The sequence below is a fragment of the Meles meles genome, chromosome 13, assembly GCF_922984935.1.
Source record: "Meles meles chromosome 13, mMelMel3.1 paternal haplotype, whole genome shotgun sequence".
Taxonomy (NCBI): domain Eukaryota; kingdom Metazoa; phylum Chordata; class Mammalia; order Carnivora; family Mustelidae; genus Meles; species Meles meles.
The window spans coordinates 8,241,599-8,268,234 of NC_060078.1; the positions used below are offsets into that span (position 1 = coordinate 8,241,599).

At 47.4% G+C, this 26,636-nt stretch overlaps 1 protein-coding gene across 2 annotated transcripts in view; it reads left to right on the top strand.

Moving 5' to 3' along the window:
• The window catches only part of ACTN2 (actinin alpha 2), a 67,205-nt gene extending 41,835 nt beyond the window's left edge, over window positions 1-25,370 (top strand). The window contains exons 8-21 of one of the 2 annotated variants that reach the window (XM_046027879.1): window positions 610-695; window positions 2,080-2,172; window positions 3,936-4,166; window positions 6,873-7,020; window positions 8,612-8,762; window positions 11,725-11,833; window positions 12,779-12,919; window positions 14,444-14,626; window positions 16,961-17,095; window positions 18,012-18,191; window positions 18,798-18,944; window positions 20,940-21,005; window positions 21,793-21,951; window positions 23,400-25,370. In XM_046027879.1, coding sequence (XP_045883835.1) covers window positions 610-695; window positions 2,080-2,172; window positions 3,936-4,166; window positions 6,873-7,020; window positions 8,612-8,762; window positions 11,725-11,833; window positions 12,779-12,919; window positions 14,444-14,626; window positions 16,961-17,095; window positions 18,012-18,191; window positions 18,798-18,944; window positions 20,940-21,005; window positions 21,793-21,951; window positions 23,400-23,558 — 1,988 coding nt within the window. In that variant the 3' untranslated portion in view covers window positions 23,559-25,370. The remainder of the gene's footprint in view (window positions 1-609; window positions 696-2,079; window positions 2,173-3,935; window positions 4,167-6,872; window positions 7,021-8,611; window positions 8,763-11,724; window positions 11,834-12,778; window positions 12,920-14,443; window positions 14,627-16,960; window positions 17,096-18,011; window positions 18,192-18,797; window positions 18,945-20,939; window positions 21,006-21,792; window positions 21,952-23,399) is intronic. The other variant, XM_046027878.1, reaches the window with a different exon arrangement.
• Window positions 25,371-26,636: the final 1,266 nt, after the last annotated feature.

Here is a 26,636-nt window from a genome sequence, read left to right on the forward strand (position 1 = left end):
GGGGTTAAAAACCATGTCCTCTCCAGTGACTCTTGTCCCTGCCAGGAGCCAAGCCACAGAGCAGACAGTTAGGAAGGGGGGGGGGGGCGGGGGGGGCAGGAGAGAGGGGGCCCTGGGGCTCTGCCAGCATTCCCAGCATCTTGCAAGGGGACATGGGTGACCCAGAGCACCGGTGGCAGGCGGCCTCATGTGGTCAGCAGACGAGCGGACGTGGGCCTCATGAGTCATTAGGACGTGATAGTGAGCCGGGATACGTAGCATCCAGTCCCCGTATTCGTGCCTTAACCGCACTTTTAGAAGCTCATCATGGGGTAGGGGATGCAGAAAGCCCTCAGACTGATTATTTAAAAAAAAACAAAACAAAACAAAAACAAAAAACAAACACAAAAAACCAAACCAGAGAACCTGCTGGCTCAAGTCATTCAGGTCCTTGTGTTCATGAATGGTGCCCACGCCCAAGAGCCTTCCCAACCTTTAGGACAGGGGCCCTAGACACACCCAGAAAACGGATCGGTGGAGAACGGTCTGTTCTTCCCTCCGTTCACCCTGGTTTCTACTCTTCATCTGTGTGTGTGTTTGTTTTCTGTGTTATTTCTTCCCTCCCTTCAGACATTGTGAACACTCCCAAACCTGATGAAAGAGCTATCATGACTTACGTTTCCTGCTTCTACCACGCGTTTGCGGGCGCGGAGCAGGTACTCAGCCCGTGCCGCCCGGGGCACCGGTTTTAGCTGTGTGTGTGTGCGTGCGCGTACCTGGGTGTGTGTCCGTGCGCTTCACATCTTACCTCGGAATCTTCCTGAGTGTGTTGTGATGACCTAATACGCCCAGTTCCAAAGTGTGACTCCTTCGTGTTTCTTAACAACTTTAACTTTAGACAGTTCCTGAAGTGTTGTTGTTGCTGTTTAAATCCTTCCTTCCAAGATACTGCTTTGAGTTCATTAGTTAATTGCGAGAAACACTGATGCTGTAGGAAAAAAAAATGCCTGGAAAAAATGGCACCATGGTCATTGAACAGTGACAGGGAGGTTTGGGCAAGGACAGATGAGCGCCTTCCCCGGGCCCCTTGTTCTACTCTGCCTAGAAACTGCCTTCACCGTTCAGTGATTGGTTCTAACATCTTTCAAAACTAATCTTAATTTAATGGAAACAGTGAAAGGATAATGATGTTAAAACCTCAGAAAAATTCGCATTTCTTAAGACACACGTTGTGGGCAAATGGTCCTCAGCTTTCTCCTTACTCAGCTGTCTCTTGCCCCTTCACATAATCTACTTGGAGAAAACAGATGGACTGGCGGGGGTGGGGGGAAGACACAGGATGTGTCATTTCTGTGATTTCTCTATGCCTGTTACCAGCAAATGACACTAACTGCAAATGGGGCTTTAGAGGCCAGGCTTTGAGACGGGCTGGGGGCCAGGAGGAGCCGTTTGCTCTCCTTAATTCATCATGGGGTCGTGGTTCAGGGCACTTTGCCACTTCTGGCCCAAGTTCCTCTCCACGAAATGATGACTGAGAATTCCATATACCTCTGTGACTTCTCATGGAGGTCACACAAATCTTAAAGCAAGTTTAGCTCTGTGGAAGGATCCCTTCTAGCAAGTTCTGTGTATTCATTTCAAGACAAGAGGGCTTCAGTGAACTCGGTGCAGTGATAAGATATATTCAGGACCGAGTTTTTTTGTTTGTTTGTTTTTGTTTTTTTGCTTTGATTTCCAAAGTTCTCTAGAGAGTTCTGACCCCATAGTCACGAGGTCAGTAGAGTGCTCAGGTGGACATTCAGGGACGGGGGATTTCAGCTTCCTTGACCTGTTTATTTCTGTCACTAACTTGCTTGATGTTTTACGAAGCTTGTGTTTTAGACTAATGGTATCTCCCCATTATTCCCCACAGTACATTCAGCCTGCCGTGTAAGTCTGTGTAAAAAAGGTGTGAAATGACTCCTAGTGTTCAACAGCCATACCCCTAACCTTGAATCAGCACGCCATCTCCTCGTCTCCTCTCCTGCCCCACCACGTTCCATTTTGTGCATGCGCGTCCCTGTCCACAGAGCTGTCCTGTTCACCTATTGTGTTTTACAGGCTGAGACAGCGGCTAACAGGATATGTAAGGTTCTTGCTGTGAATCAAGAGAATGAGAGGCTGATGGAAGAATATGAGAGGCTAGCGAGTGAGGTAAAGGATGTGGGTGCCCGGCAGTCCTGTCTGTTCCCACCCAGAGGGAGAGGCATGGAGGGGGACACACTGGCTGTCAGTGTTTTCTTTCTTTGCATTTTCCATCTCGGACAGAATCAAAGTGGGAAAACGCAGTTGATCTCAGAGGTTGCCTGTCTCTTAGCAACATACTGATTGGCACAGAAGTCATCGTGACGGGCTCCCCAACCGCCCCAAAGCGTAGAGGTAGTTTGCATGTTTGCAGACGTGGGATGTGATTCCGTGCTCAGCTCTGCACCTCCAGGGTCAGGCGCCCCCAGGGGACACCGCACTACTTTTTTTTTTTTCCCTGCTTCATTGGTTACTGACCTCACCTAGCACGTGGCCTCCATTCCTCAGAAGCCCTGCTCCATGCAGCAGCTAAGCATCCTGGGAACTGGCCCAGCCCATTGGGAGACACGGCTCAGTCTTGAGTGCGTGTCTTATGAATATCTAGAGTGAAATGTGGGGAAGAGAGAGCTCCCTGTCCAAGGCGTTTGAGCACAAATGTCCATGATGCCTTCTGCAGCTCTTCAGCCAGATTCTTGGTTAAAAGAGCACTTTTCACGTCGCTCTTCTTTTTGTTCTGATTAGAGCCTAAAAAGCAACCAAGCAGTCTCGTCACTGCTGCTGTGTTGCTTCCCGGTACAAGGGCTGGGCTGAGTGAAGGGCACAGCCACACCCTCTCTGGGCTGAGCTCAGTTACAGTGACACATGTCAGTGACCAAATGGTCTTTGCTCTGACTCGATTTAGCTGATATTTGGTCTGTCCTGGGAAAAGCGTTAGGATACTTGGAATAAATCTTCCAAAGGAGTGGTTATTAGTAATCCAGTCTTATGATAATTGAGTTTATGTTTTCATACAGCTGCTGTGGGAAAATTCAGTTTGACAGCATTGTTTAACCCAGGGACCAACGCCGGGATAGAAGCACAACCAGGACCAAAGGACAGACGCTCCATAATTCTGTCCTTCCTTTTCTTCCCTGGTCCTTCATTTATCCTCCTCAAACCCTTCGACTCTGGGTGTATCACCATTTTAGTGAATTTTTATTCTTAACTGCTCTGATTTTCCAAGAAATCACGAGTGTCAATTTTTAGTGGCTTTTCAACTTGACCATGATTTGAGAGAAGGGAGCATATATACTACATTCTTAGGAATTCACTACCATTTTCAATTCTGTCCCATGAATTTCCTCAAAAGCTAGATGATAAATTAAAATATACTTTGGCATTGAGTCAGTCCCAGATTTGCAATACAGCTTCCCGGTCAGTAGACTCATGAGATTTGAGCTTGTTTGAAATATAATCACATTTTCAGTTAAACCCGATTCTTTCTGAGTTTCCATCCCATGTCAGGTTTTCGTTTTTCATTTGAAAGCTCCATCCAGCATTTGTCTGCTAATGTCTGGTCCCCGAGTTTCCTGTAACTGTCACATTCTTGTGGAACATGACTCGTGCTGACTTTTAGTTTTCGACCTGTGTGTGGGTCCGTGGGGGTGCTCACCAGTGGCCATGGGGTGGGGTCCAGGGGACACTGAAGTTTTCATTCATGCCCCAGCGTGTGTGCATAGAGATGCCTTTTTATCCTCTTCCCTCAGTCCGGAGGGGAGTTCCTTCATACTCTGTCATTTTAGGAATGTTAGGTGGCATCCATTCCAACTGTCGGGTGCTTCTGTTTTTCACCTGGGGTTGGGGGGGGGTGGGTTGCTGGCCTCTTCAGTGGCATTTATGTCTTTTGGGGGCAGCTGTTGGAGTGGATCCGCCGCACCATCCCCTGGCTGGAGAACCGGACCCCCGAGAAGACCATGCAGGCCATGCAGAAGAAGCTGGAGGACTTCCGGGACTATCGGCGCAAGCACAAGCCGCCCAAGGTGCAGGAGAAGTGCCAGCTGGAGATCAACTTCAACACGCTGCAGACCAAGCTGCGGATCAGCAACCGGCCCGCCTTCATGCCCTCCGAGGGCAAGATGGTGTCGGTGAGTGCCTGCCCCCAGGCCCGATGGTTCTCGAAGCCTCCTCCCTGACGGGCCACCCAGAAGGCCACACTGACTTCTCCAGCTCCTTGCAGCACGTGGATGGGATGAGGGCCCCATTACCACATCAGTCGGGATGTTTTTCTCCCCACAAGCTGCTCCTGCTGTGGTGCCCTGCCGAGAGCGGCCTTTACCGCCTCCCCTGCCCTCCCACAACTGTCATCATGTGCCCTGTCCAGGGCCTGGTGCCACAGGGGTCTCCCTCCCCACACGGTGGGCTCCCCTTCTCTCCAGGCTCACTTGCAATCCCTGCCTGGGACTCGAGAATTGCAAACCTTGTCACCTGTTCTGCCTGCTTGCAGCGTGTGGTCCTGGTCCTCAGCTGCCCTTCGCAGCAGAACATCCAGAAGGAGTCCCGGTGGTGGCCCTTGCCAGCCGCTCACTGATCCTGTATTCCTTTTACTCTTCACCCTGTGGCCTGCCTTGTCCCCTCTGGAGACCGTTCCTGTTTGGCTCTGGGAGAGGGGTGTGTGTGTGTGTGGTGACATTTTGGCTGTCACTTTCATTTCCATATTCTCTGCCGCTCGAACCCCGTTAACGGTGCTGTTTGCTAGAACTTTCTACTCTTTGACCGTGCCATATTCTTGCGACCCCACGGAGTCCTTCCCCTCACGGCACTGACCTCTGCCGCCCCCCCACCACCCCAGTCCTTGGGAGGACTTCTCCCGAGCGTGGTGCCGACCCTCTTCTGCACTCCGTACTCCCAGGGGATCTCCCCCGGGCCAGTGCCTCCTCAGCCCTGTGTCTCCAGCTCTGACTTCTTCCCGAGTCTCAGGTTGGCGTAGCCTCAGGGACGTCTCAGAGCATTTCAGGTCCTACCTATCCCTGAGCCCCGCTGCGGTATGCTTGTCTTAGCAAATGGCTCGCCACGCCTAAGTTACGGACGCCCCAAGCCCAGGTGGTATCCACATTCTTCCTTTCCATCACCTTCTTGCCTGCAGTGCCTCCGTGGTCCTGGTGGCCCTGCATCCCGCTTCTGTCTTCACTCTGAGCCCTGCTGTCTACCTGCACACGTCGCTGTCTGCTGAGCCACGTCTCTCTCTCTCTCTCTCTCTCTCTCTCTCTCTCCCCCCCTTCCCTTGGGCCCCACCATGTCCCCCTCACTGGCCCCTAAAATTCCCTCTCTCCACAGCAGTAGCTGGGCTCTTTTTAAAATGGAAACCACAGGTGTGTCTCCCCTTCTCAAAACCCTCTCATGACTTTCCAGAGTATTTAGACTAAGATCCAGATTTGTGAACCTGGCCCAGAGGATCCCGTGTGATCTGACCCCCTCCGTCCCCTGCAGATGGTCTCTGCTGCTGCGTCCTCACCCCCACGTGGCCTCACCTGCCTGGGGTCCTGCTCCCCACCCACAGGCCAGCCCCCCTCAGGCCTTAGCGCTCACTCCCCCCTCCTCATGTAACTGGGTTTTTCTGTCACTGAGGTACTTGGCTCAGATGCGTCTTCTCCAAGTGACCTACCTGAAGGACCCACCTGACCCCGTTTTGTCTTTACCTCACAGCCGGTCACTGCCCGTGGTGACCTTGTTTCTTTACAGGTGACCCTCAAACAACACGAATTTGACCTGTACGGGTCCACTTACATGTGGACTTTTTTCAGTAAATACAGGACAGTGCTGTAAGCGTATTTTCCTGATAGCATTTTGTTTAGAATACGAATACGGTATATAACCGTATTATATACCAGACATACAGCATATGTGTTAGTCAACTGTCTATGTTACCGGTGAGGCCTCTGGTCAACAGTGGGCATTAGTAGTTAACTTCTGGGGGAGTCAAAGTTTGTACACTGACTTTCATCTGTGTGGGAGGTTGGCGCTCCTAACCCCTGTGTTGTTCGTGGTCAACTGTCCTTGTTTTTTTCTCCCCCACATTCGTGCAGGCTCTCAGGGGCAGGGAATCTTAAAGGTATCATTTATTCTTCTATAAAAGTCTCTTGCTGGCATTCAGGAATTGGTTGTTGATGGCGGGCTGGTTGGATGGTTGATTTGAATTGAGTCACTTAGAGGTGTTGTCTTTTGCAAGCCAGAAAATTCAGCCTTTAAGCCTTTGTGCACATCTGGACAAGTATCAGGCATTTATTGACTGGTGAGAAAAACCATATTAGTTTTAAAAAGACCCTGGCAATAAGTAAGACCTTTCTTTTCTTTTTTAAAGAAATTTATTAGGGTATATGGAGAGCAGATTTAACATTTTTCCCTGGGTTTTTTTTTTAATTATGTTAGTCACCATACAGTACATCGTTAGCTTTTGATGGAGTGTTCCATGATTCATTGTTTGCGTAGAACAGCCAGTGCTTCATGCAAAATGTGCCTCCTTAATACCCATCGCTGGGCTACCCTGTCTCCCCATTCTCTTCCCCTCTGAAACCCTCAGATTGTTTCCCACATTTCCATAGTCTCTCATGGTTTGTCTTCCCCTCTGATTTCTTCCCGTTCAGTTTTCCCTGCCTTCCCCTAATGTCCTCCCTGCTAAGTAAGACCTTTCAGAGCCAAAACAGTGGAGTGGTTATTTGGGGGCAGGGTGAGGGGGAAGCAAGGAGAAGAAAACACAAAAGAAAACCTGTCGGATTCCTGGCAGAGGGGATTTGTAGAAAAGCCGGAGGCTGGAGGTAACAAACCTGCCTTTGCGTGTGCTTGAACGCCCCCAGGACATTGCCGGCGCCTGGCAGAGGCTGGAGCAGGCCGAGAAGGGCTACGAGGAGTGGCTGCTGAATGAGATTCGGAGGCTGGAGCGTGTGGAGCACCTGGCGGAGAAGTTCAGGCAGAAGGCGTCCACGCACGAAACGTGGGCTTACGGCAAGTGCACTGGCCTGGGCTTGGGTTCCAGGAACATCAGGGTTGAGCTGTGGACAGAGCCACAGGGTGCTGCCTCCACACACCCCCGCCGGTGACCCTGTGGGCACAGGTGTCCCCGCCCCTCTCCGTGCTGCAGTCCCAGTCCTAAATTTCTTCAGGAGGTGGGTGGGGAGCCTTTTCCAATGGAGCAGATAATGTGCTTTTTCACAAAACGGCACTCAAAATGCATGCTTCCCACACTTACTTACATAAGTCCTGGCCTCCCCCTGTCTTTCCCCACTCTTGTTCCATTCGATCCACAAGTATCCGTTTATTCCCTGTCGGTCAGACAGCCCAGGCCCAGAGGCTAGCTTCTGCCACTAGAATGTTTAATATTAAACGCCACGAAGCAACAGAATTTCCCATGTAGAAAATCTGCTTGGAAGGAGGAATGCAAGGGATCGTTTTCTACAGTCATAGCCGCCTTATTTCACTCGGGTTCATCTACTTCTCTCAGTCCTCGCGAACTCTTTCCATAGCCGTGATACTATCTATGATTGTGTATCTATATATTTATTTTTTATTTTTTATTTTTTGGCTGCCTGCTCTTTGCTGAGGTGGAGGAACATAACATTCTCCCCACCACATCATCTGTTTTGAGCAGGGTCAGGGAGGTTCCCCTCATCCTTTGGTTCCTTTTTGCTTTGGTGGGGTTTGATCGTCGATACTGTCCAGCAAGAGGGCAAGAGGCGCGGGTCTGCAGCCAGGCAGGTCGGAGGCCCAGCTCTGACACGTCCCAGCTGAGCGCTTTGCATGAGCGACTCGTGTGTCAGTGCCCCAGTGTCCTCTTCAAGGGGAACACCAGGAACACCTCTCGCACAGGCTTGGATGAAGATGTAATGAGTTCACAGTATAAAGCGCTTAAATCCGTATCTGGCACTCAGGAAGTGCTATGTTGTTGTTGTTGTTGTTGTTGTTAAATGTACGGACACTTGCTTTCCATTTCCAGCTTCATAGAATTAAATTCTGAAAGGTCATCTACCAGGGAAGAAATGTGAGTCCGTTTATAATCACAGCAGTTGCTTGGTTCAGAAATATTTGTGGGGAAATAGGTGGACGTTCAGAGAGAGAAACTTCTAGTATGGTCAGGAAAGAAACCATAGGCTATATTTAACCACAGAAAATGCTTTCCAGAAAAAAAATATTTGGGGTCAAGGTTGAACTGATGGCAGCCTAGGAGAGTCTGAGTGTCTTGTCTAACTATCCCAGGTAATTCTTGTGAACTGATAATTACCAACTTAACGGAGCATCACTCTGGAAAATCAGATACTTGTTACTCGGGATTATGAAGAGTGCAAATCTGTTATTTCACCTGGACTCAACATACTTCTCCCCTCCCCCCGGCCGTGTGTAGACACGAGCTTTTAGAACACAGGAGGACTCGGGCAATGTTAGCACAGTTAGAGCCTGGAAACGATGACAGTAGCGCCGCTGTGTCTTCCCCCCTTCTCTTGGTTCTTGGGAATCAGAAGCATCAGCGAGAACTTTGCAGGTGCCAGGAAGCTGATGTGGGACATGGGAGTATTCATACTCCCTTCTGCAACCCTTGCAGGCAAAGAGCAGATCTTGCTGCAGAAGGACTACGAGTCGGCGTCTCTGACCGAGGTCCGGGCCCTGCTGCGGAAGCACGAGGCCTTCGAGAGCGACCTGGCCGCCCACCAGGACCGGGTGGAGCAGATAGCGGCCATCGCGCAGGAGCTCAAGTAGGTGCTGTCCGCTCGCAGGCACTTCTGCTCCCCTGTGGCCGCCTGGCTCTGCCTGCCAAGCCCCCGGGCCATGGATACAACGCAAGGGTTCCCTTGCAGAGTTTCCGCAGAGCAGAGCGTTTCCAGGGCAGGCCTGCTTTTCCTTCCCTGTACTCAGTTTAGGGAGAACCAAGCTGGAGGCGTCTTTGTTTCCAAGCAGCTTGAAAGACAGACGTCAGCTTTGCTTCTCTGGGTGGGCTAGAATTCCCCGGGCCCTCTCATCCACAAGCACCCCCAGCCCCACCCCAGGCAGCTTGCTTCCAAGAGGATTAGAAATGAGCATGGAGGGCTGGGGTCCTGCTTGGAAAGGCTACCTCTTCCAGGCGGGGGTGCAGAACATCCACACACCAAACAGAAATGCCTGCCTTACCACGGCCCTGCTTTTTCTGTCATCTGATACGTGCTGTTTCGTTTGCATGCTCTCTGTTTTATGGGAGGGACCAGCATGGATTGAGTCCAGGCTGGTGTAAACCCCAGGGGGCGTTCTCAGGCCCCACTTGTCGTGGGTGCACCCTCTGGCCCTGGCCCACGTCCAGGGAGACACTTCCCTGCAGTCTCTCGAAGCCTTTTTTCAAGACCCTTGCCCCCTTTGGATAAGCACCAATTTCATTCCCAACTCCCTTTCTGTCATTGTAATCACAGACATACCTGCAGAAGTTTCGGAGCCTAAAATCACGTAAGGATAACCGTCCCAGAATAATTTTTAGAAACATAAACATTTACATTCCTAAGTTAGATTTTCAGACTTCCATATTGCTCACTTTTGGGTAGAGCAAACTCATGGACCAACAGATATGGCCTCTTTTAAGACTATCCTATTCTTTTTTTAGCCTTGGTAAATACTAGCCTTGGTAAATAAACCCTTAATCACTTGTGATCTTCATAATCCAATTTGTACCCCAGATTTGTGGTCTTTAGCTTCTTGAATGTTGGGGGTGTGACTGCTTGTTAGCAGCTGCAATTAAACTAAGGGATGAACTAAACTTAAGCTATTTAATGCTCTATAACCGCTCCCGTGAATAGTTCGGAATGGCTTTAAGTGTTGTCCGTAAAATTTAAGGAGTAGTTTTGTGGTATCTTCCTGGTATCTCTGGTGTCCGTTCTTTACACCATCGAAAGAGCCACCACATACAAAACTTAAATCTGTGTTCATCTCAATGTATTCCTTCCTTGTTGTTTTACAAAATAATAAAATAATAAATAATAATGATAAAATAATAAATCACAGTGCTCGTGCGGCTTGCCAAGTGATAAAAACCCAGTATGCCCAGTTCCACCAACCCTCACTCCTTGAGAGCAGCTATTTGTAGAACTCTCTGTGTGAACTTTGTATGAATTAGAGAAATGAGAAATGGATGTACCCCTAAAGGCAATGATGGGGAAGGGAGTGTTGGTGTCTCCATTGTGGGTCCATAGAAGGACCCCAGTGGTGGTTTTTATTCTTTTTTTTTTTTTTTAAGGTTTTATTTATTTATTTGACAGTCAGAGATCACAAGTAGGCAGAGAAGCAGGCAGAGAGAGAGAGGGAAGCAGGCTCCCTGCTGAGCAGAGAGCCCGATGTGGGGCATGATCCCAGGACCCTGGAATCACGACCTGAGTCGAAGGCAGAGGCTTAACCCACTGAGCCACCCAGGCGCCCTTTTTTCTTTTTTTTTTTAAGATTTTATTGGGGGTTTTTAATTCTTGAAGTCTTTATTCTCCATGGTATTTGCATTTTGAAGAGCCATAGCCTTTTCACGTTGTATTCAAGGCTGCTTGAGTTGTTGGTATGTTTTGTTTCGGGGGGTGGGTGGTGTTATACCAAGGAGCTCAAGAAGCTAACTGCGTCTCATTCACATGAAGGGTTCTGTGCAGTGGAAAGCTGCTTGTAAGCTGGACAGGCTTACCCCCTGCAGGAACCCTCAGCTCACCACCACAGAGCGTGTCCTTTGTTCAGTAGCAGAAGCAATAACATTTAGGACCTGAGAAGTTAATATTATTTAAGAGGAAAAGAAAAGCACGTGGTGAACAACCATTGCCTTAATTCAAAGTCAATGGAAGAAATAAATAAGGGTAGGCCTCAGGGGAATGGATTTGGTAGGATGGGTGGGAGGGAGTTTCCTTAAAGTTGGCCTTGTCTCGGACTGTGTGTGAAGTCTCTCCTGAAGGTGTCTTTAAAGGTCTGTGAGCCTCTCGCTTTAGTCTTAACTTTTTGTCCCCAGAGATAAGAGGTGAACATTCTAGTTGGGAATTTGTTTGAATGCCAAGTTCACCTTACAAAGTTTCCATTAGGATGCATAGACCAGGCTTGCGGGGAAAGAGGGTTTGCTTCGTAAGACATTGTGTTCTTGGCTTCGCACCAGTGGCATTAGACAAGTCAGAAGTTCTGTCCAGAAGAGGAAGGGCTCTGGTCTGCTAGTTTTTCAAGGTCCCTGTAGAGCTAGATGCTGCCACAGTGTCCGTTCTGGACGTGGCGCTCCACCCCAGCCCTGAAGCCCAGTGCCCTTCGAGGGGAGCCAAGGACACAATGGGGTGCAAGCTGATATCTCCCTCCCCCTCGACTCACTTTGCTGTTCCAGTAGCTGTGGCTTTGGGCAGCCCACAGGCCTGTCCTCCAGGTCCGATGGTTGGCTTTGTTTACAGGTACACTGACACTTAAAAATAATACTCTGGGGCCAGGCCACAATGAAGTCAGCTTGGGGCACAGAGAAGACAGGATTTTTGTCTGTATAGAAAACCGCTGGACCAGCAAGAGTTTTACTCATTCTTCTGGAATCTGTCAAAGATGAATGATCATGTTTGCAATGGTGACAGTTAACAAAACCCTGAAATATTCTGCCACTTTTCCCTCAGATCTTAAAGAAGAAAAAGTCTGTTTGAGCCCGTGTCCATTTTCCTCATAACATCAGGGAAAGTTCATCTTTGTTTTCACTCCCCGCAGCGAACTGGACTATCACGACGCCGTGAATGTCAACGATCGGTGCCAGAAGATCTGTGACCAGTGGGACAGACTGGGAACGCTTACTCAGAAGAGGAGGGAGGCCCTAGAGGTGAAGCCTGGTGACCTGACTTCCCGTCAGCCACCTGTTGACATGAGATCTTTTCACACAGGCTCTTGAATTAAAGTCCCTGTTATTAATTTTCCCTGCTTTTCTGTGGCATGTTGTGTCTAAAGCAAAACAGGTTGTCTCGTGAGAGGAGCCACCACAGAATATGAAAAATAGGAGAAAGCGGGAGATGCAAAGTTGGTAGCTTTGTCCCATAATTTATCCACAGAGCAGGGAAGCATACTTTTTTTTTTTTTTCTCAGCGAAGCATGCTTTTTATTTTTTTTCAGAGAAGCGTACTTTTGAATTAAAAAAAAAAAAGGAATCCAGAGGTAGTAAGATTATGGTACAAACCCATTTTGTATCAGGTGGTGATTACAGGGCTGGAATCCATGTGCTTCTGCATGCCCAGAGAGGCTGGGAGGATCTCTGTGTGAGATCCTGAAGTAGGATTTGAGAACATTAAGCTGTAGGTCCTCTGTCTTCACTTAGGTTGGTGACTTCTGGGAAAGGTGTGTGTCTTCTCTGCACAGTGTTACCTATAAGAGGAGGACGGTGTGTTGAGTGTTGTTACCTAGCATGGTTGGGGAATCAGAGCTGACCTTAAGGGTCCTATGTCAGTCAGAAGCCAGTGACTATATCCCCGCTATGGAGTCTCAGTTTTCAGAAAAGTAGCACAGAGCAGAGTACTCTCCTTTGAAAACAAGACTATTCTGGGTGTTGTTAAATCTTTTTTTTTTAATTCAGAAGCCACTTCAGGGACCTGTAGGCCTCAGTCTAATCACCGAGCACTGGCTAATCTTTTGTATACACATGCTGATGATGACTGTGTTGTGATTAACAAAACGTCAGATAACAGTTGTTTGTTCTGGAACCCATGTTGCCATCTTTGGAGAGAATTTTTCGCATTTATCCGTGATAATGCTTCTCTGTTTAACTTCTCTCCAGAGAACTGAGAAATTGCTAGAGACCATTGATCAGCTTCACCTGGAGTTTGCCAAGCGAGCGGCTCCTTTCAACAACTGGATGGAGGGCGCCATGGAGGACCTGCAGGACATGTTCATTGTCCATAGCATTGAGGAAATCCAGGTACCCGAACCCCCAGCCCCATGCCTGTACTGCGCTCCAGAGGAAGTGTCATTTTAAAAACGTAGAATTCTTTTGTTTTGTTTCTTACTAAGAAAAATGTAGCTCGGAAGCCCAAATAACCCTCGGACCCTTAGCTTAAAAATGTGTGTACTAGGCTTGGCTGCGATGGAAAACGTAACATCATCCGACAATGGTGAAGACATCTAAAAGGGCCTGTTCTATAAAAAATTCTGTGGAATCCTTGAGCAACATAGACATTAATGCCCTTGGATGGTATTCGTAGAAAGGTGTGAGTTTATTGGCTGCTGAGTTAAGGACCTTGCAGATATATGCGTATTACTGTTTGTTGAGATCTATATCGTTTTGCTGCGTCAAAAACATAAGAAACTGCAAAGCAGCACCTCCTATCTCCCATAACACCAGAATGTTCTGCTTCTGGTGTCTTCCAGAACTTCAAAGTTGTAAGACTTCTGTAAGGAGTCACGTTAGGGAGCAGAGTTCCTCTCAAAGAGCCAGCACCTACTCTACTGAGAGGCCAGTGTACAATGAATTTGATGTACAGTGGAATATTCAAGGAAAATACTTCTAAATTCTTCTTTCTGTAAAATAGGTAGATCATCAGAAAGAATCCAAATATGAAGGAAGGCTGAAGGTTGAAATTCGAAGCCTCACCTCCCTGCCAAGGAACATTGTAGAAGGGTTTACACCTGGGTGTAGGGGGAAAGAAATTACTTTGTTGAACATTGCATGTTTTTGTGTGTGCACTCTTAAGCAGAGGTTAGCAACCTAAAATCACTTATTTTTGGAACGAGTGAGACTTCTAAGTTTGCTGTGGAAGCCTTACCTAATGCATGATGTAGTTTCTTCCTTGGGTGTAAGGTCAATCTCTCTATTGTAGCCAATCTCTTGCAGTGACTAAAGTGACTGTTAGCTGGGCACTGGAAGATAGTTCGCCAGGCGTCTACATAGACTAGAACCAAGGGGCTCCTGTCTTACACATTAGGGCCAAAGGATAGGTTTGATAAATGGAGATTTTTAAAGCCTTAGGGGGAAAGAGTTCGTTTTCATGGCCTTCTCCTTTTGAGAAGTAGGGATGTATTTCCTGGTGGTCTTTAAGTATAAAGGCAGGAAATGGTAGGTTCTTTTGTTGGACTACAAAGGTAAGATGTTAGAAAGGGCAGCTGAGTTCTGTTTGTCAGTGGAGAGTAAGACGCAAACAGTAGTTGGGGATGAAAAATTATGAAAGCAAGCTTTTTTTAAAAAAAAAGGAAACAGTTACTTTTTTTTTTTTTTGAAGACTTTGGATTCGTAGCCATTAATTAGTCATCATGGTTATTTTTTTTTCCATTTCCAAGGAACCCGACTTTTGTGCACCAGACCACTTTACGAAAACATCCAGAATTTGTTTTCCCCGCACAGATTCCTGCCCTTCTAGAAGGCATACACATGTGTGCAGCAGGGAACATCAAAACCTATAGAATCCACATGACAGTAAAGTTCTCCCCACTTCTGTCTCTGGGTTAGAGTCTGATCACTGCTCACGAGCAGTTCAAGGCAACGCTGCCGGAGGCGGACGGCGAGCGGCAGTCCATCATGGCCATCCAGAACGAGGTGGAAAAGGTGATCCAGAGCTACAACATCAGAATCAGCTCCAGCAATCCCTACAGCACTGTCACCATGGATGAGCTCCGGGCCAAGTGGGACAAGGTGGGTGACCGAGGCGGGCGTTCCCGAAGCCGAGGCTGAGGGCAGAGGTAAATACTTGGGGAACTAGAGTGACTGATCTGCACGACGATCAGGGTTTCCGTTCACCCCAGCTTTCACAGCGTTGGAATCAGGCAAACCTCTCATGGAGCAGATAGAAGGGAGCTCTGAGGGGTGGTACAACACGAGAGACTTTCATGGGCAGAGAGGAGCAGGAGCGAGGAAGTCATACTAGGCAAACAAATCCAGTTGGTTATTGCAAGGCTGCTTTCCTTCAGGGGGTGGCAGGCGTCTGTCAGGCAGGTTATCTCAATGCGCTGATCGGGCGACTGACTCTTGATTCTGTTCCTGGGCGAACGGGAACTTGAATTGAGTCTTGGGTAGGTGACATGGGACTTGGCCTGAGCGACTCCATCGGGAGACTATTGTCTTGTTTTTAATAGATGAAATATGTTAGACTCTTAAGTGCCATTGGGCAGCCTCTGATCTGTAAGGAGAGAAAGTAGAGGGACATTTGGGTGGCTCAGACAGTTAAGCAGCTGCCTTCAGCTCAGGTCATGATCTCAGTCCAACATCGGCTTCTTGCTAAGCAGGAGCCTGCATCTCCCTCTATTTGCCCCTCTCCCTGCTTGGGCTCTTTCCCTCTCTCTCTGCCAAGTAAATAAATTCTAAAAAAAAAAAAAAAAAAAAAATTAGAAATATTTATCCTTAAGGAAGATCTTATAAAATGTTGGCAAAATCAGTATAGGTTATGAGACTAATACCATAAGGGAAACTATTTTTAAAACCCCCACTGAAAATTTGGTGCACTCAAGCCTGCCTATAGTGCGTACTCCATTAAAGAATTTTTAGAATATGGGATAAGACACTTTCCAAATGTGTGTGAATTTTAAATGCAGAAAAATTGCCTAGAAAACGGGGGAACTCAAGGACTCCTGCTGACGTGCTGCGTTTTAGATTTTGGGAAACTGTCCACAGATTTAATTATAGTCCACATGGGATCATTTGAGCATTTTTGTCTCGTTCTTAAGAAAAAATTTATCCTCATGGTTTGAATTCGAGCACAGTTATCTCCAAACGCTACTACAGAGTCCCTCAGCAGTCAGTCCACCAGGTGGATCTGAGGTGGCTTGCTGTGAAAACACAAGAGCAACAATTGTTCAGTTATCAACAGTGCAGAAGGGGAGAAGACCAGGTCTGGGGAGGAGAGAGGGTTTCTGAGAGACGGGACTGACAGACTACATTGGAGCTTCAGACTTAGCTCAGAAACAAACATGTTGAGCTAAGTCTTCCTCCTGAAGAAAAAGGAAATGGGTCCTTTCTTAAAGTGGGACAAACATTTCTCCCAGCATGAAGTTGAAGAGCATAGTGGGCACGTGGACTTTTGTGAAAGGGACATTATGAACAATGACGTCTGTAGGAGCAGTTTTGCAGAAAATGCAAAAAAGAGGTTTGAAATAGTTCCTTTGTCTGTGGATTCAAAGGGAACTCAGGCAGGGCATGAAACTGTAAATCACAGGGTACAAACAGAATGAGAGAGGTGTAGGCTGGTGCAGCACTGTCCTATGATCGCACGTTAGATAGGAGTTGAACTCACGAGCCTAAGCGGGGGTCCTTAACTTTTTTGTGTCTTGGATCCTTCCGGCAGTCTGGGGGAGCGTGTGGGTCCCTATTTGTAAATTCCTAAAAACATTTAAGGTGGCAACAGAAACAAATGATGTCAAAATATAGCTATTAAAATGTTTTTTAAAAGCTGCTGTATGGTAACGGCTGTGCTCCTGCACAGGCACATTTCAAACCAGGGTCTAGCAGCAGATCTGGTCATTTCGAAGCAGGGATGAGTGTGCGTGCTATTTTGAGAGGCAGGCAGTAACTCCTGTTACATGGGACTGTCTGATTTTTACTGTGATCAAGTCGCAGCTTGGCTAAACATGACTGTGGATTTGCTGCCCACATTCGTAATCGAAGGAAATGCTAACTTTCAGTTAGAGAGCATGAAGATAAAGATGTCCGCTCTCCCTCACTCAAGTTCACAAATCCTCTGCGCTTTGGACCGGGCCCCTGAAACACCTCCCCAACCCCTCAGGTCCACTCCTGGCTGCAGGGACCTCCTTGTCCGTAATACAGACACACTCCATCTTTCCACTGCGTGGCTGCCAGGACTAGACCAAGCTCTCCCTTACTTCCTGTGGTAGGGGCACCCGGTCTCCCTACTTCCCCTTCCCCCCACCCTCCTCTGTTCCCACCCCTACACTTTGGACAGTAGGCACAAATCTTGGTCACACCCCTACAGGATGCAGGCTGGCCCCTAATCCCTGTGCCCTTGGTCCCTGACAGGTGAAGCAGCTTGTGCCCATCCGGGATCAGTCCCTGCAGGAGGAGCTGGCCCGCCAGCATGCCAATGAGCGTCTGCGGCGCCAGTTTGCCGCACAGGCCAACGCCATCGGGCCGTGGATCCAGAACAAGATGGAGGTAGGGCGGTGCCTTTCCAAAGTGCTTCTTGCAGCCCTTGAAATGAGCCCCTGTGTTGACCTAACAATGACACCTCTTCTGCTTATCTGCTTGTCGCCCCGCTCAGTGCTGTGGGGGCCCCTCGTGTTGCACCGGGCTTTACTCCTTTGGGCCCTTGAGCTCGTGTTGCCTGCAGGCCTCGGTACAGTGCATGAGGGCTCCACGGAAAAGGGCGATGAGGCCGTTCTTGCTGCCATCTGTTCATTTGGACATTAAAAAGGATGTCGGGGCTCTTTCTTGGTGTTTAGTCTCTGTGGGACCTAGATTTTAAACCCTCCGTCCCTAAGGAGGACATGGGAAGAGTCACACATGCTTTGCATTTTCAGAACATTTAAGGAAAAGTGATCTTGGAATGGCACTGATTTCTGGGTTCATTTTATCACTAAGAACAGCCAAGAGATACCTGTTGCCCTTCGTGTGTTTCTCCCAACCTCCCTTTTGGTGATAAAATGTTACCTTTATCCTTAAAGGAAGAAGCTGTAGAAATATGAAATTCTTTTGACCCTCCAGTGGTCTTCAGTCTGTCTGGCAGCTTCTTTCCTGCAGAACATCCCCCGGCCTCCTCCGGAACTGGGCAGCTCTGACCCAAGGGAGCTTCCGTCTGCAGCCGAAGAAGAAACGACTCTTTTACCCTTTTCTGGCTTTGCTGTTTTGGATCTCGGTTGATTCCCACCCCCCCGCCATCTAGATGAACTAGAGTTGGAGCTGCTGTCCTGCCATGGGACTGCTGTTTCCCACCACCCTGGAGAAAATCGGGGGACTCTGGGGACTGTCGCATGTGGGCGTGGCGTCGGCGGCCGACCCGCGGATACTGACTCGCCCACGGCGGCCCCAGAGGCTGGCTCACCGGTTTGCTTCCCTCTGCTTGCCCCGGCAGGAGATTGCCCGCAGCTCTGTCCAGATCACGGGGGCCCTGGAAGACCAGATGAACCAGCTGAAGCAGTACGAGCACAACATCATCAACTATAAGAACAACATCGACAAGCTGGAGGGAGACCATCAGCTCATCCAGGAGGCGCTGGTCTTCGACAACAAGCACACCAACTACACCATGGAGGTACATGGGCTCGCGGCTTTGCGTCCCGTTGTGACCGTGTCACCGCCTCTCGGGTGTCCACCCCACACTTGTCTCTGTTCCTGTGGGAGGTGCTTCCCCGTGGAAGTGAGGGATCGTCAAGCTGTCCCTGTCCCTCTACGTGGAAAAACTCTGTGAACTGTTTCAGGAGCTATGGAAGCGTTGGTTTTCACCATCCTCGTCCTCGTTAGCATGACGGTGAAGCCATTGCGCTACTTGGCGAGTAACTAACGGTTCCTGGTTCTACCAGTCTGGCCCCGTTTGCTCCCCTGGGAGCTGGCAGGTGTAACCCCGGGCCCATCCTGCTAGCTGGTAAACGGAAAGCTATTTTAAGCGACAGTTAGACTCTCCATTGTGCATTTTATTTAGAAAGTGCCACTTGCTGCTGTTAGAACCCCGCTCTCACTTCTGAGCGCTTCCCACTACAAAATCTTAGGAAGAGTAAAAAATTAGAATGAGAAAAATACAGATAATAATAGAGTTGGGTAAGCCCTACTTACGTCCCTCTGGGTCTAAGCCCTCCGGTTAGGAAAACGGATGGATGGGCCGGAAGGACCCAGAGCTGACCGTTTCCTTTTTCCTCTGTAGCACATTCGTGTCGGGTGGGAGGTGCTGCTGACGACCATCGCCAGAACCATCAATGAGGTGGAGACCCAGATCCTGACGAGAGATGCGAAGGGCATCACTCAGGAGCAGATGAATGAGTTCAGGGCCTCCTTCAACCACTTCGATCGGGTACGTCTCCCCCGACTTGCTCGGAAGGCAGCACTGGGGATGTGAAAATGTACTGGAAATCCTATGTATCCTCTTAGTGCAAGTCTTATTGCCCTGTAAACGTTACAGGGAAACGGGATGATGAACGCCAAGGGAAACCGCCACCAAAAACAGTGCTAGGCCCTGAGTTGTGCCCGGGGACTCGAGCTGGAGGTTCGCAGGTGGCTTTCTGCAGGTGGCCCGATGGGTGCCTTTGTAGTCGATGGCAAAGTCAGATTTGTTTGAAGGAAAAGTCTGTCCCAGATGCAGTGTGGTTGTTGGACTTAGATCTTTTCTAAAGATTTAAATCTGAAACCCTGAGGTACATTTCTCAAGTATTTAGGTGAAACCGCCAATGAAAACTCAACTCTTTCAACATACAAAACCCATTTTTTAAAATTAATAAAATGGACTCGTGACAGGTTTTAAGGAAAATGCACCAACAGAATGATGACTGTTTTCGTGATAAAGGCATATAAAAAGGTGCTGCTTTTAAAATACTGCCTGGGATTTTGATTCGAGTCATATTGAGTAAAACCAATCCTTTATAAGAAAATTCCCAGTTTGCTTATCATAGGGCTAAAAGTGACTTCCAAGGCCACATATCATTTGCTACAGATCCCTAGAAAAGGGTATTTCATTACTCTGTATGGGACGGCTGTGTATGGTTTATAGTCTTCAGTGCACGGTTGTCAGAATGCCTCTGGGCAGGGAGCCTGGGTGGCTCTGTGGGTTGAGTGCCGACTCTCAGTTTTAGCTCCCGTTGTGATCTCAGGTCGTGACATCCAGCCCCGTGTCAGGCTTGCGCTGGGTACGGAGCCTGCTTGAGATTCTCTTTCTCCCTCTGCCCCTCCTCACTGCCCCCCACAATCTTAAAAACGAGTCTCTGGGCTACACAGCCAGGTTCAGACCTGATCAAGAGTTCAGACGATAAACCTGTGATAGGGGCCCGAGACGTCATCAAGAATGGGCATAGCTATTTGAATCCAAGACAATGAGATTGTAGAGGAGGACAACGCAGATCCTGCCAAGTTTAAAAAAAAAATGTGTTTAAATATTAAGCTGTATATGTTTGGGGGGGAAATGAAGTTTGCTTGAGGTCGTGGAGACAGGTGTCAGGGATGCGGATTCATTTCGGGTCATCTTCTATTGAATAGTGAGGGCGTGAATGGCGCAGGGCACAGCAAACGTGCCCTGAGGGGCTCTTCCTGGAGCTTTTAGAGTGGAGACCTCCCACGACTATGGCTGTTGGCTGCCTTAGCGAGGTCCACCCGAGCTTGGAGGCGGGAGAGGAGGTGACCAGAGGGTCTTAGCACAGCATGCATGTCCCTTGTGTCTGGGGTTTTGTGTTGATGCCTGTTTCTGGAGAGTTGGGGTCGCCGTTTGTTCTGACGTGGCCTTTCCTCAGCTGTGGTAGCTGTCATCTGTGTGGGCCTTCCTGCTTGCTGCTCTGGGCAGGCCCCTGTGGCGCTTGTGGGAGGAGGCCGTGATGCCTGGAGGGGTCATGCCATCCTGGCCCACGGGCCTGGGAGTGCTTGTGGGAGTGCTCCCTGGTCCTGAGTTCTAGGAGTGCTGTTGTTAAGGGGGGACCTCCACAAGTGAGGACCCCTTGGGACCACGAGAGCATGATGGTTTCTCAGAGCACTTGAGGCTGTGTCATCCGTATATGGCAGTAGTTGGTTCCCGACTGGGTAATTCTCATGGCTCTGAGTGGTTTTTTCCTGTGGTTGTCGTGAATGTGTAGTCTCCTATCACTTTTGCCTGGTGGTTATCCCCCCTACTCCTCCTTCCTTTCTAAGAAATTATTTTGTAACATCCTTGTGTTGGTTCTATCCCCTTATAGGTCTGGGGTGACCTTTCCCATCTCCTCAGCAAGGCTCCACGGGGCCTTTCTCTTACCGGATTCTGTCCTGTTCGCTTCACTTGTTTGCTTTGTCCCTAATTCTCAGAGTCTCTGTTCTTTGTATTTGTCGGCAGAGGAAGAACGGCCTGATGGATCACGAGGATTTCAGAGCCTGCTTGATTTCCATGGGTTACGATTTGGTAAGACAGAAGTTAACATTTTACAAGGATTGGCTATTTTCTTGAGTTTGGACTTACATTACGGGAAATGACCAGCTTAGCGTGTGATCGTGCATTTGGGATCAGTTCACTTTCATTGTATAGGGGGATCTTTCTGAAGGTTTGCTTGCTGCTGTGTAAAAATCATTTCACAGAACCAGAATATATATTGTTATTCGTCATCAGTCATATTTTTATTTTTCCTAGTGAAGGAAGGAAACATAAACTTTTTAAGACAACATTATCGCAAACTCTACTTCCCTCATACAAAGTGTATACACCTCCATGGCTTTTGGTAGCCTGATGATTTTCCAAGTGCTTTTCCCTCTTACTCTAATGTGTATTTGAACATGAGCTGCTTTGATTCTTTTCAGACCCTTAAATTAAAAATTATGAGGGCCATGTTCTGAACTGCCTTCTACTTAGCAGTTGGTTGTGGTCGGAGGAAAGGCCAGCTCCCTTGCTCTCTTAGTTCCTCTTCCAGAAGTCCGTTCAGGCCTGGGGGCTACACGGACAGAGAGAGGAAGGAATTCGGACATTTGGGAGCTTCTGGCTTGACATTACAGCAACTTGTAACATCATTTGATGGCAGTAAACTTAAGTTACTCCTCTGGGGAATCTGTTCCAAAGACTGAAGGGAAATGTGGGGAGTGTTTGAGTGTTCAAAGCATGAGGAATTTGCCTGTCAGGCAAATTGAAGGGGTGGGGAGTAGCACTGTTGAGGATTGTGTCCCTCTGAAGTACCCGTTTCCTTGCAACCTTGCCTCAGGGCGAAGCTGAATTTGCACGCATCATGACCCTGGTGGATCCCAACGGACAAGGCACCGTCACCTTCCAGTCCTTCATCGACTTCATGACGAGAGAGACAGCCGACACTGACACGGCGGAGCAGGTCATTGCCTCCTTCCGGATCCTGGCTTCTGATAAGGTCTGCAGTGACAGATCTCCTTCTGCTTTTGTGGGAGCTCATGGCATTGTTCTAGTAAAGCAGGAAACAGTGTTGCCAAGTAAAGACCACTTCGATATTAGTGTATTTTGAACCACGTCAGCATCGAATTCCGAAAGCTACAAGTCAACCTAACAATGGCCCCCACAGAACAGAGAAAACACAGACATCCTGTTCCCAGCATTTGTGTGGGCCTCTCAGGGAGTTTGACAGAAGGAACCCAGTGCATATTTTATAGAGTTTTTTGTGTATGTTTCACTGGGTAAACTCCATTTTACATTCTGGGTCAGAAGATATGACTCAGAAAGAAGAAACTGCACAATTCAGATACTGTGAAACTGGGAAACTTTTCTTAAGCATCGGTGACCCTGACTTTGGGCCCGACCCTGGAGGCCAAGTTAAATATAACCATTCAGTCCTTTAAACTATTGGCAAGCTTTGCATTACCTGCAGCCTAGAAATTAAGGAGGAGTTTAACGGCAAGTTCAGAATTTTTGACTCTCATTCCCTGAACAATAACAATATCTTAGTAGGTATAAATTAAGTGTGGAATAGGTTTCTTTTGCTCTGTGTTCTGGCTGAGAGGGAGGAGGAATTTAGCATGTGAAAACATCAGCAGGGCCATGTTTATTACCTTACAACATCAGACAAGATTAAACTATCCTGACAACAATAACGTTTGTTTTAAAATTAATTCCGTGTCCTGCGGATGGGGGTAGAGGGAGAGATCCCATCGGATCAGGTGGTAATAAATCAAAGCTCACCTAACTCACCCATCCCCCCAAAAACCGTACTGTAAGTTAAGCATATTTGCTATTTATTTATTTTGCCTCTTACCCAGCCAGTCTGTTTTATTAAAATTAGCCCATTTCCTTTTGGACATTTGACCTCTAAGAAAATACATACATCCCATTATTCAATGTCGATTTTATTTTGCTTTAGAGAGAGGTTTTCTCCAGTGGCAAAATAAGCTTTTTAATAAACTGAGTAGAAAAACGACTCCATTTTCTAAAAACATGTATTAAATACATTAAAAAAAAAAAGTTGATAAGGTTAACTGCCCCCACATTCTCATCAGCATATGGTATAAACCAACTATCCCTTTATCTTTCCAGTACGATTCTTAGGTCATAGTGTTTTTTACTTGCATGGTGGCTCAGTTTGAGAAATACAGATGCTGGTCCTCCCTCTGCCTTTACGAAGCCCATTAAATGTCCTGCCGGCTCCAAGAGCAATCACCTTGCAGCTTGGCTCTTAGCAGGGAAACACAGCCTTGTGCGGGTCCTCGGCTCCCGGGCCCGTTGCACCCCCTGCCTTTTCCCCTTTATTTAGACTTAAACAAACACAAGCCATGTGTAAGTACGAAAACCACGTACATTCCCACGTGTTCTGCAGTTGAGCTTACAAACCCTTGTGTGTGTCTTTCCCAGCCATACATCCTGGCGGAGGAGCTACGCCGAGAGCTGCCCCCGGATCAGGCCCAGTACTGCATCAAGAGGATGCCCGCCTACTCAGGCCCGGGCAGCGTGCCCGGCGCCCTGGATTACACCGCCTTCTCCTCCGCCCTGTACGGGGAGAGCGATCTGTGATGCCGGGGCTCTGTATCCACTGATCCCCTCAGAACGCAATAAAAGCTGAAGTCACAGTTGCTTTCCTGGAACCTTTGACAAGCGTTATTAAGTTAAGAGAGGGAGAGAAAATAGTTGGTAGCTCCATAGTGTGCCAGCAGCGGGACACGGCCGAAAGGAAGTTTCTCTGGTTGTGCACGGGGTCGTGTGTTTCACAAGTAGGTTTCTCTGGTTTTGGATTTGTAGATGAGTACACTGAGATAAGCAGGTTTTCATTTGTTTCTTTGATAAAACAGCAGATGACTCAGGTAGTATGAAATTAGGAGGCTCTAGGGATGGAAGAAAAGTAAAAAAAATGGGAAATTGCAAAATACCCAAGATTCAAGAATAGGGAAAAAAATCACTAATTTGCTAAACGTTTGATACTTTAAAAATATTCTTCATGTTTGATATGTTAATGTGATTATCCCTAGCATGCTATGTTGGGGATATTAGTGTTTTACTTTTTTGCTTATCCAAAAATTAGGTATATTTGTATTTAGTATTGTCCAGGGAATAAAAACTAAGTACCCGAAAGGTCTTTAGTCCTGGAAACTTTTTAAGTGGAGATGAGTGAATGAATGAATGAATGAATGAATGAGTCAGCTGTCTATCATTTAGGATTATGTCGTCAGTTAGTGGGTTTCAATGCCTTATTTATCCTCCAGAGTAGGGACCTCCTCAGGAAATAGGAAAGTCAGCTTCATTGCCAGCGAGGAAGATAAAAGCACTAGATAAAATCAGTTTTTTAGGATTGTTTATTGATTCCAGATCTCTGTGTTTTCTCTAGAGCTGGTTAGCTCAGGCTCTCCTTTTTCAAGTGCTCTGTTTTCATATAAACAAGTGTCTGTAGCGGCAGTTCTGAGAAGGGTCAGGTCAGAAACTGGGACCCTTATAGTTCTCCAGGGAGAACTTCTTTCTGCCTATGGTTTGTGACCTGGTAAGGAGAAAGAGTTCATAGGAAATAGTAGGAAAGGCTTAATTCTCAGCAGGGGCAGAGGTAAGTTCTTTCCTAATTCATTTCCCAACTCATTTCATGCAGTAGGACTTACTAGATGTTTTTGCTAGCATGTGGGGTGCGTTCATGGCTGTGACTGGCTGTGAACCCCGACACGTCTGAGCCTGTCTCTGTCCGCATCTGAAGCCTCACGGAGGACGTCCCATGTGCTCCCAGCATCCTTTCAGTCTTGTCAATGCTCATTCATTTTTCTGCTCCCTCCGTTCTTCCATCTTGTTGACAGCATGTAGAGAATAAAGCAGGAATTCTTTTTCTATCTTCTCCCTCAGTGGTCAGGACAGGAATTCGAAACAAACAAAAACAGTTGCAAACAGCAGTTAAAGTGTTACTAAAAAAGGCAGTAATGTGCTTCTTACCTACAGTCTGTTTCCTCAGATTGTTATAGAACAGAAATGTGATATTTTCCATTCATAATGGCTTTGACTACATTGACCCCTTTAGAACCCTCAACCTTTATAAGTTTAATTTAATGTGCTTCATTTTATGGAGATGGTAGTTGGCAAATTCCTGAAATAACCGAGTCCGTGAGTTGAATGCCAGATACTTCCGGGGTCATGGTTAGGGTGAACTCCGACTCCCTGTTTTATTTCAAGCAGGTGCTATATTCCAGCCATAAACATTATGGGAAAAGTAGAAAGTCCTTCTGCCTTTGAGGCAACTAGGGAGATAATGTGGTGTTTTAGGACGGGAGTAGTTAGGTCATCTACCTAAGCTCTAAAATTTCTTTACAACATTCAGGCAAGAGAATGGATCAGCACTATATGCAAATAAACAAAGAAAAGAAGTAAACTCTGAAAAACACTTAACATGTTTATACTCTCATTTTAGAAAGTTATTTTTATTCCTGAAGCTGAATTATCAATTAAACTTCATTTGTAAAAGAAAAAGAAAAGAATTTCCGTTTTTTATTATTCCAAACAAGAACCAGTATCTTTGGTTAACCACAGTCTTCATTACTTAAAATTGCCGTCATATTTTAAAACTCTCAAAGGGGTTAGTATTTGTCCCCTTTGAAGAATCAGAGATGGGCTTGTGGGGTGGAGGGTGGATTTAAGGTTGACCCAGTTAGAGGTGAGAGATGAATGCACGGGGAAACTAAACAGATTAGGAAGGAATTTTTACCGAGGAGCTCGTCTCAGAAAGCACGTAGGTGTTCATGACAGTGCCAAGAAGGTCTGGGTTAGGACTTGGACATCTGAATTTTTTTAAAAGTTCCACAGAGTAGTCTAACAGCACTTAATTGAAAACTGCTGGATTAGGGGCTTCTGGCTGGCTCAGTCAGTAGAGCCCGCAACTCTGGAAGTTCGTTGCGGTCATGAGTTCGAGCCCCGTGTTGGGTGTAGAGGTTACTTAAAAATGAAATCTTAAAAAGGAGAAAGAATGATGAAAACCACTGGATTAGAGCAAAAGGAAAGGATTAGCAGAATAAAAAAAGCTAAAAGAATTAGAGAGGCTCTTACTGGGAAGGTAAACAGGACAAATATGAATGACCAAAACTCCGGCACCGCCCGGTCAGTGACCTAGAAGTGTCAGGCAAGGACTTAGTTTGAAACAGGTGCATTTGGCTTAGTAGTCTCTCTTGCCGTGTACCTGACTCAGTGTATGTTCTTGAAAGAAGAAGCTGGAAATGAGCTTCCTCTGGCTCTTGAGTGAAAGGACACAAATCTACACGACACAAAGTTAAAAACTTGGACTTGGAGGTGAAGCTGCTCATGGTTACCAGAAGCCGACAAAAATTCACCCCCTTTTCAGTGGATTATTTGACAAGAAGGCATTGAGCGTGCCCAGCTGGGTCCTTGCTCTTTCTTAAATACCCAGCAGCCTGGGCAGTGGTTAAACTGTCCTGTCCGGGACATTTTCATGTGTCCGATGGAACCAGCAGAGAAGGAGACAGGTTTTGTTTCCCTTATGCATTCATTAATAACTCCATACTTGAGAAACTGACAGACCATCATTGTTCTGAAACTGGCAGCTTGGAGGGGATTGTAAATGGTTAGTGGGAACCTCTACCCAAGGCACGATGCGTCTCTGCAGGACAAGCT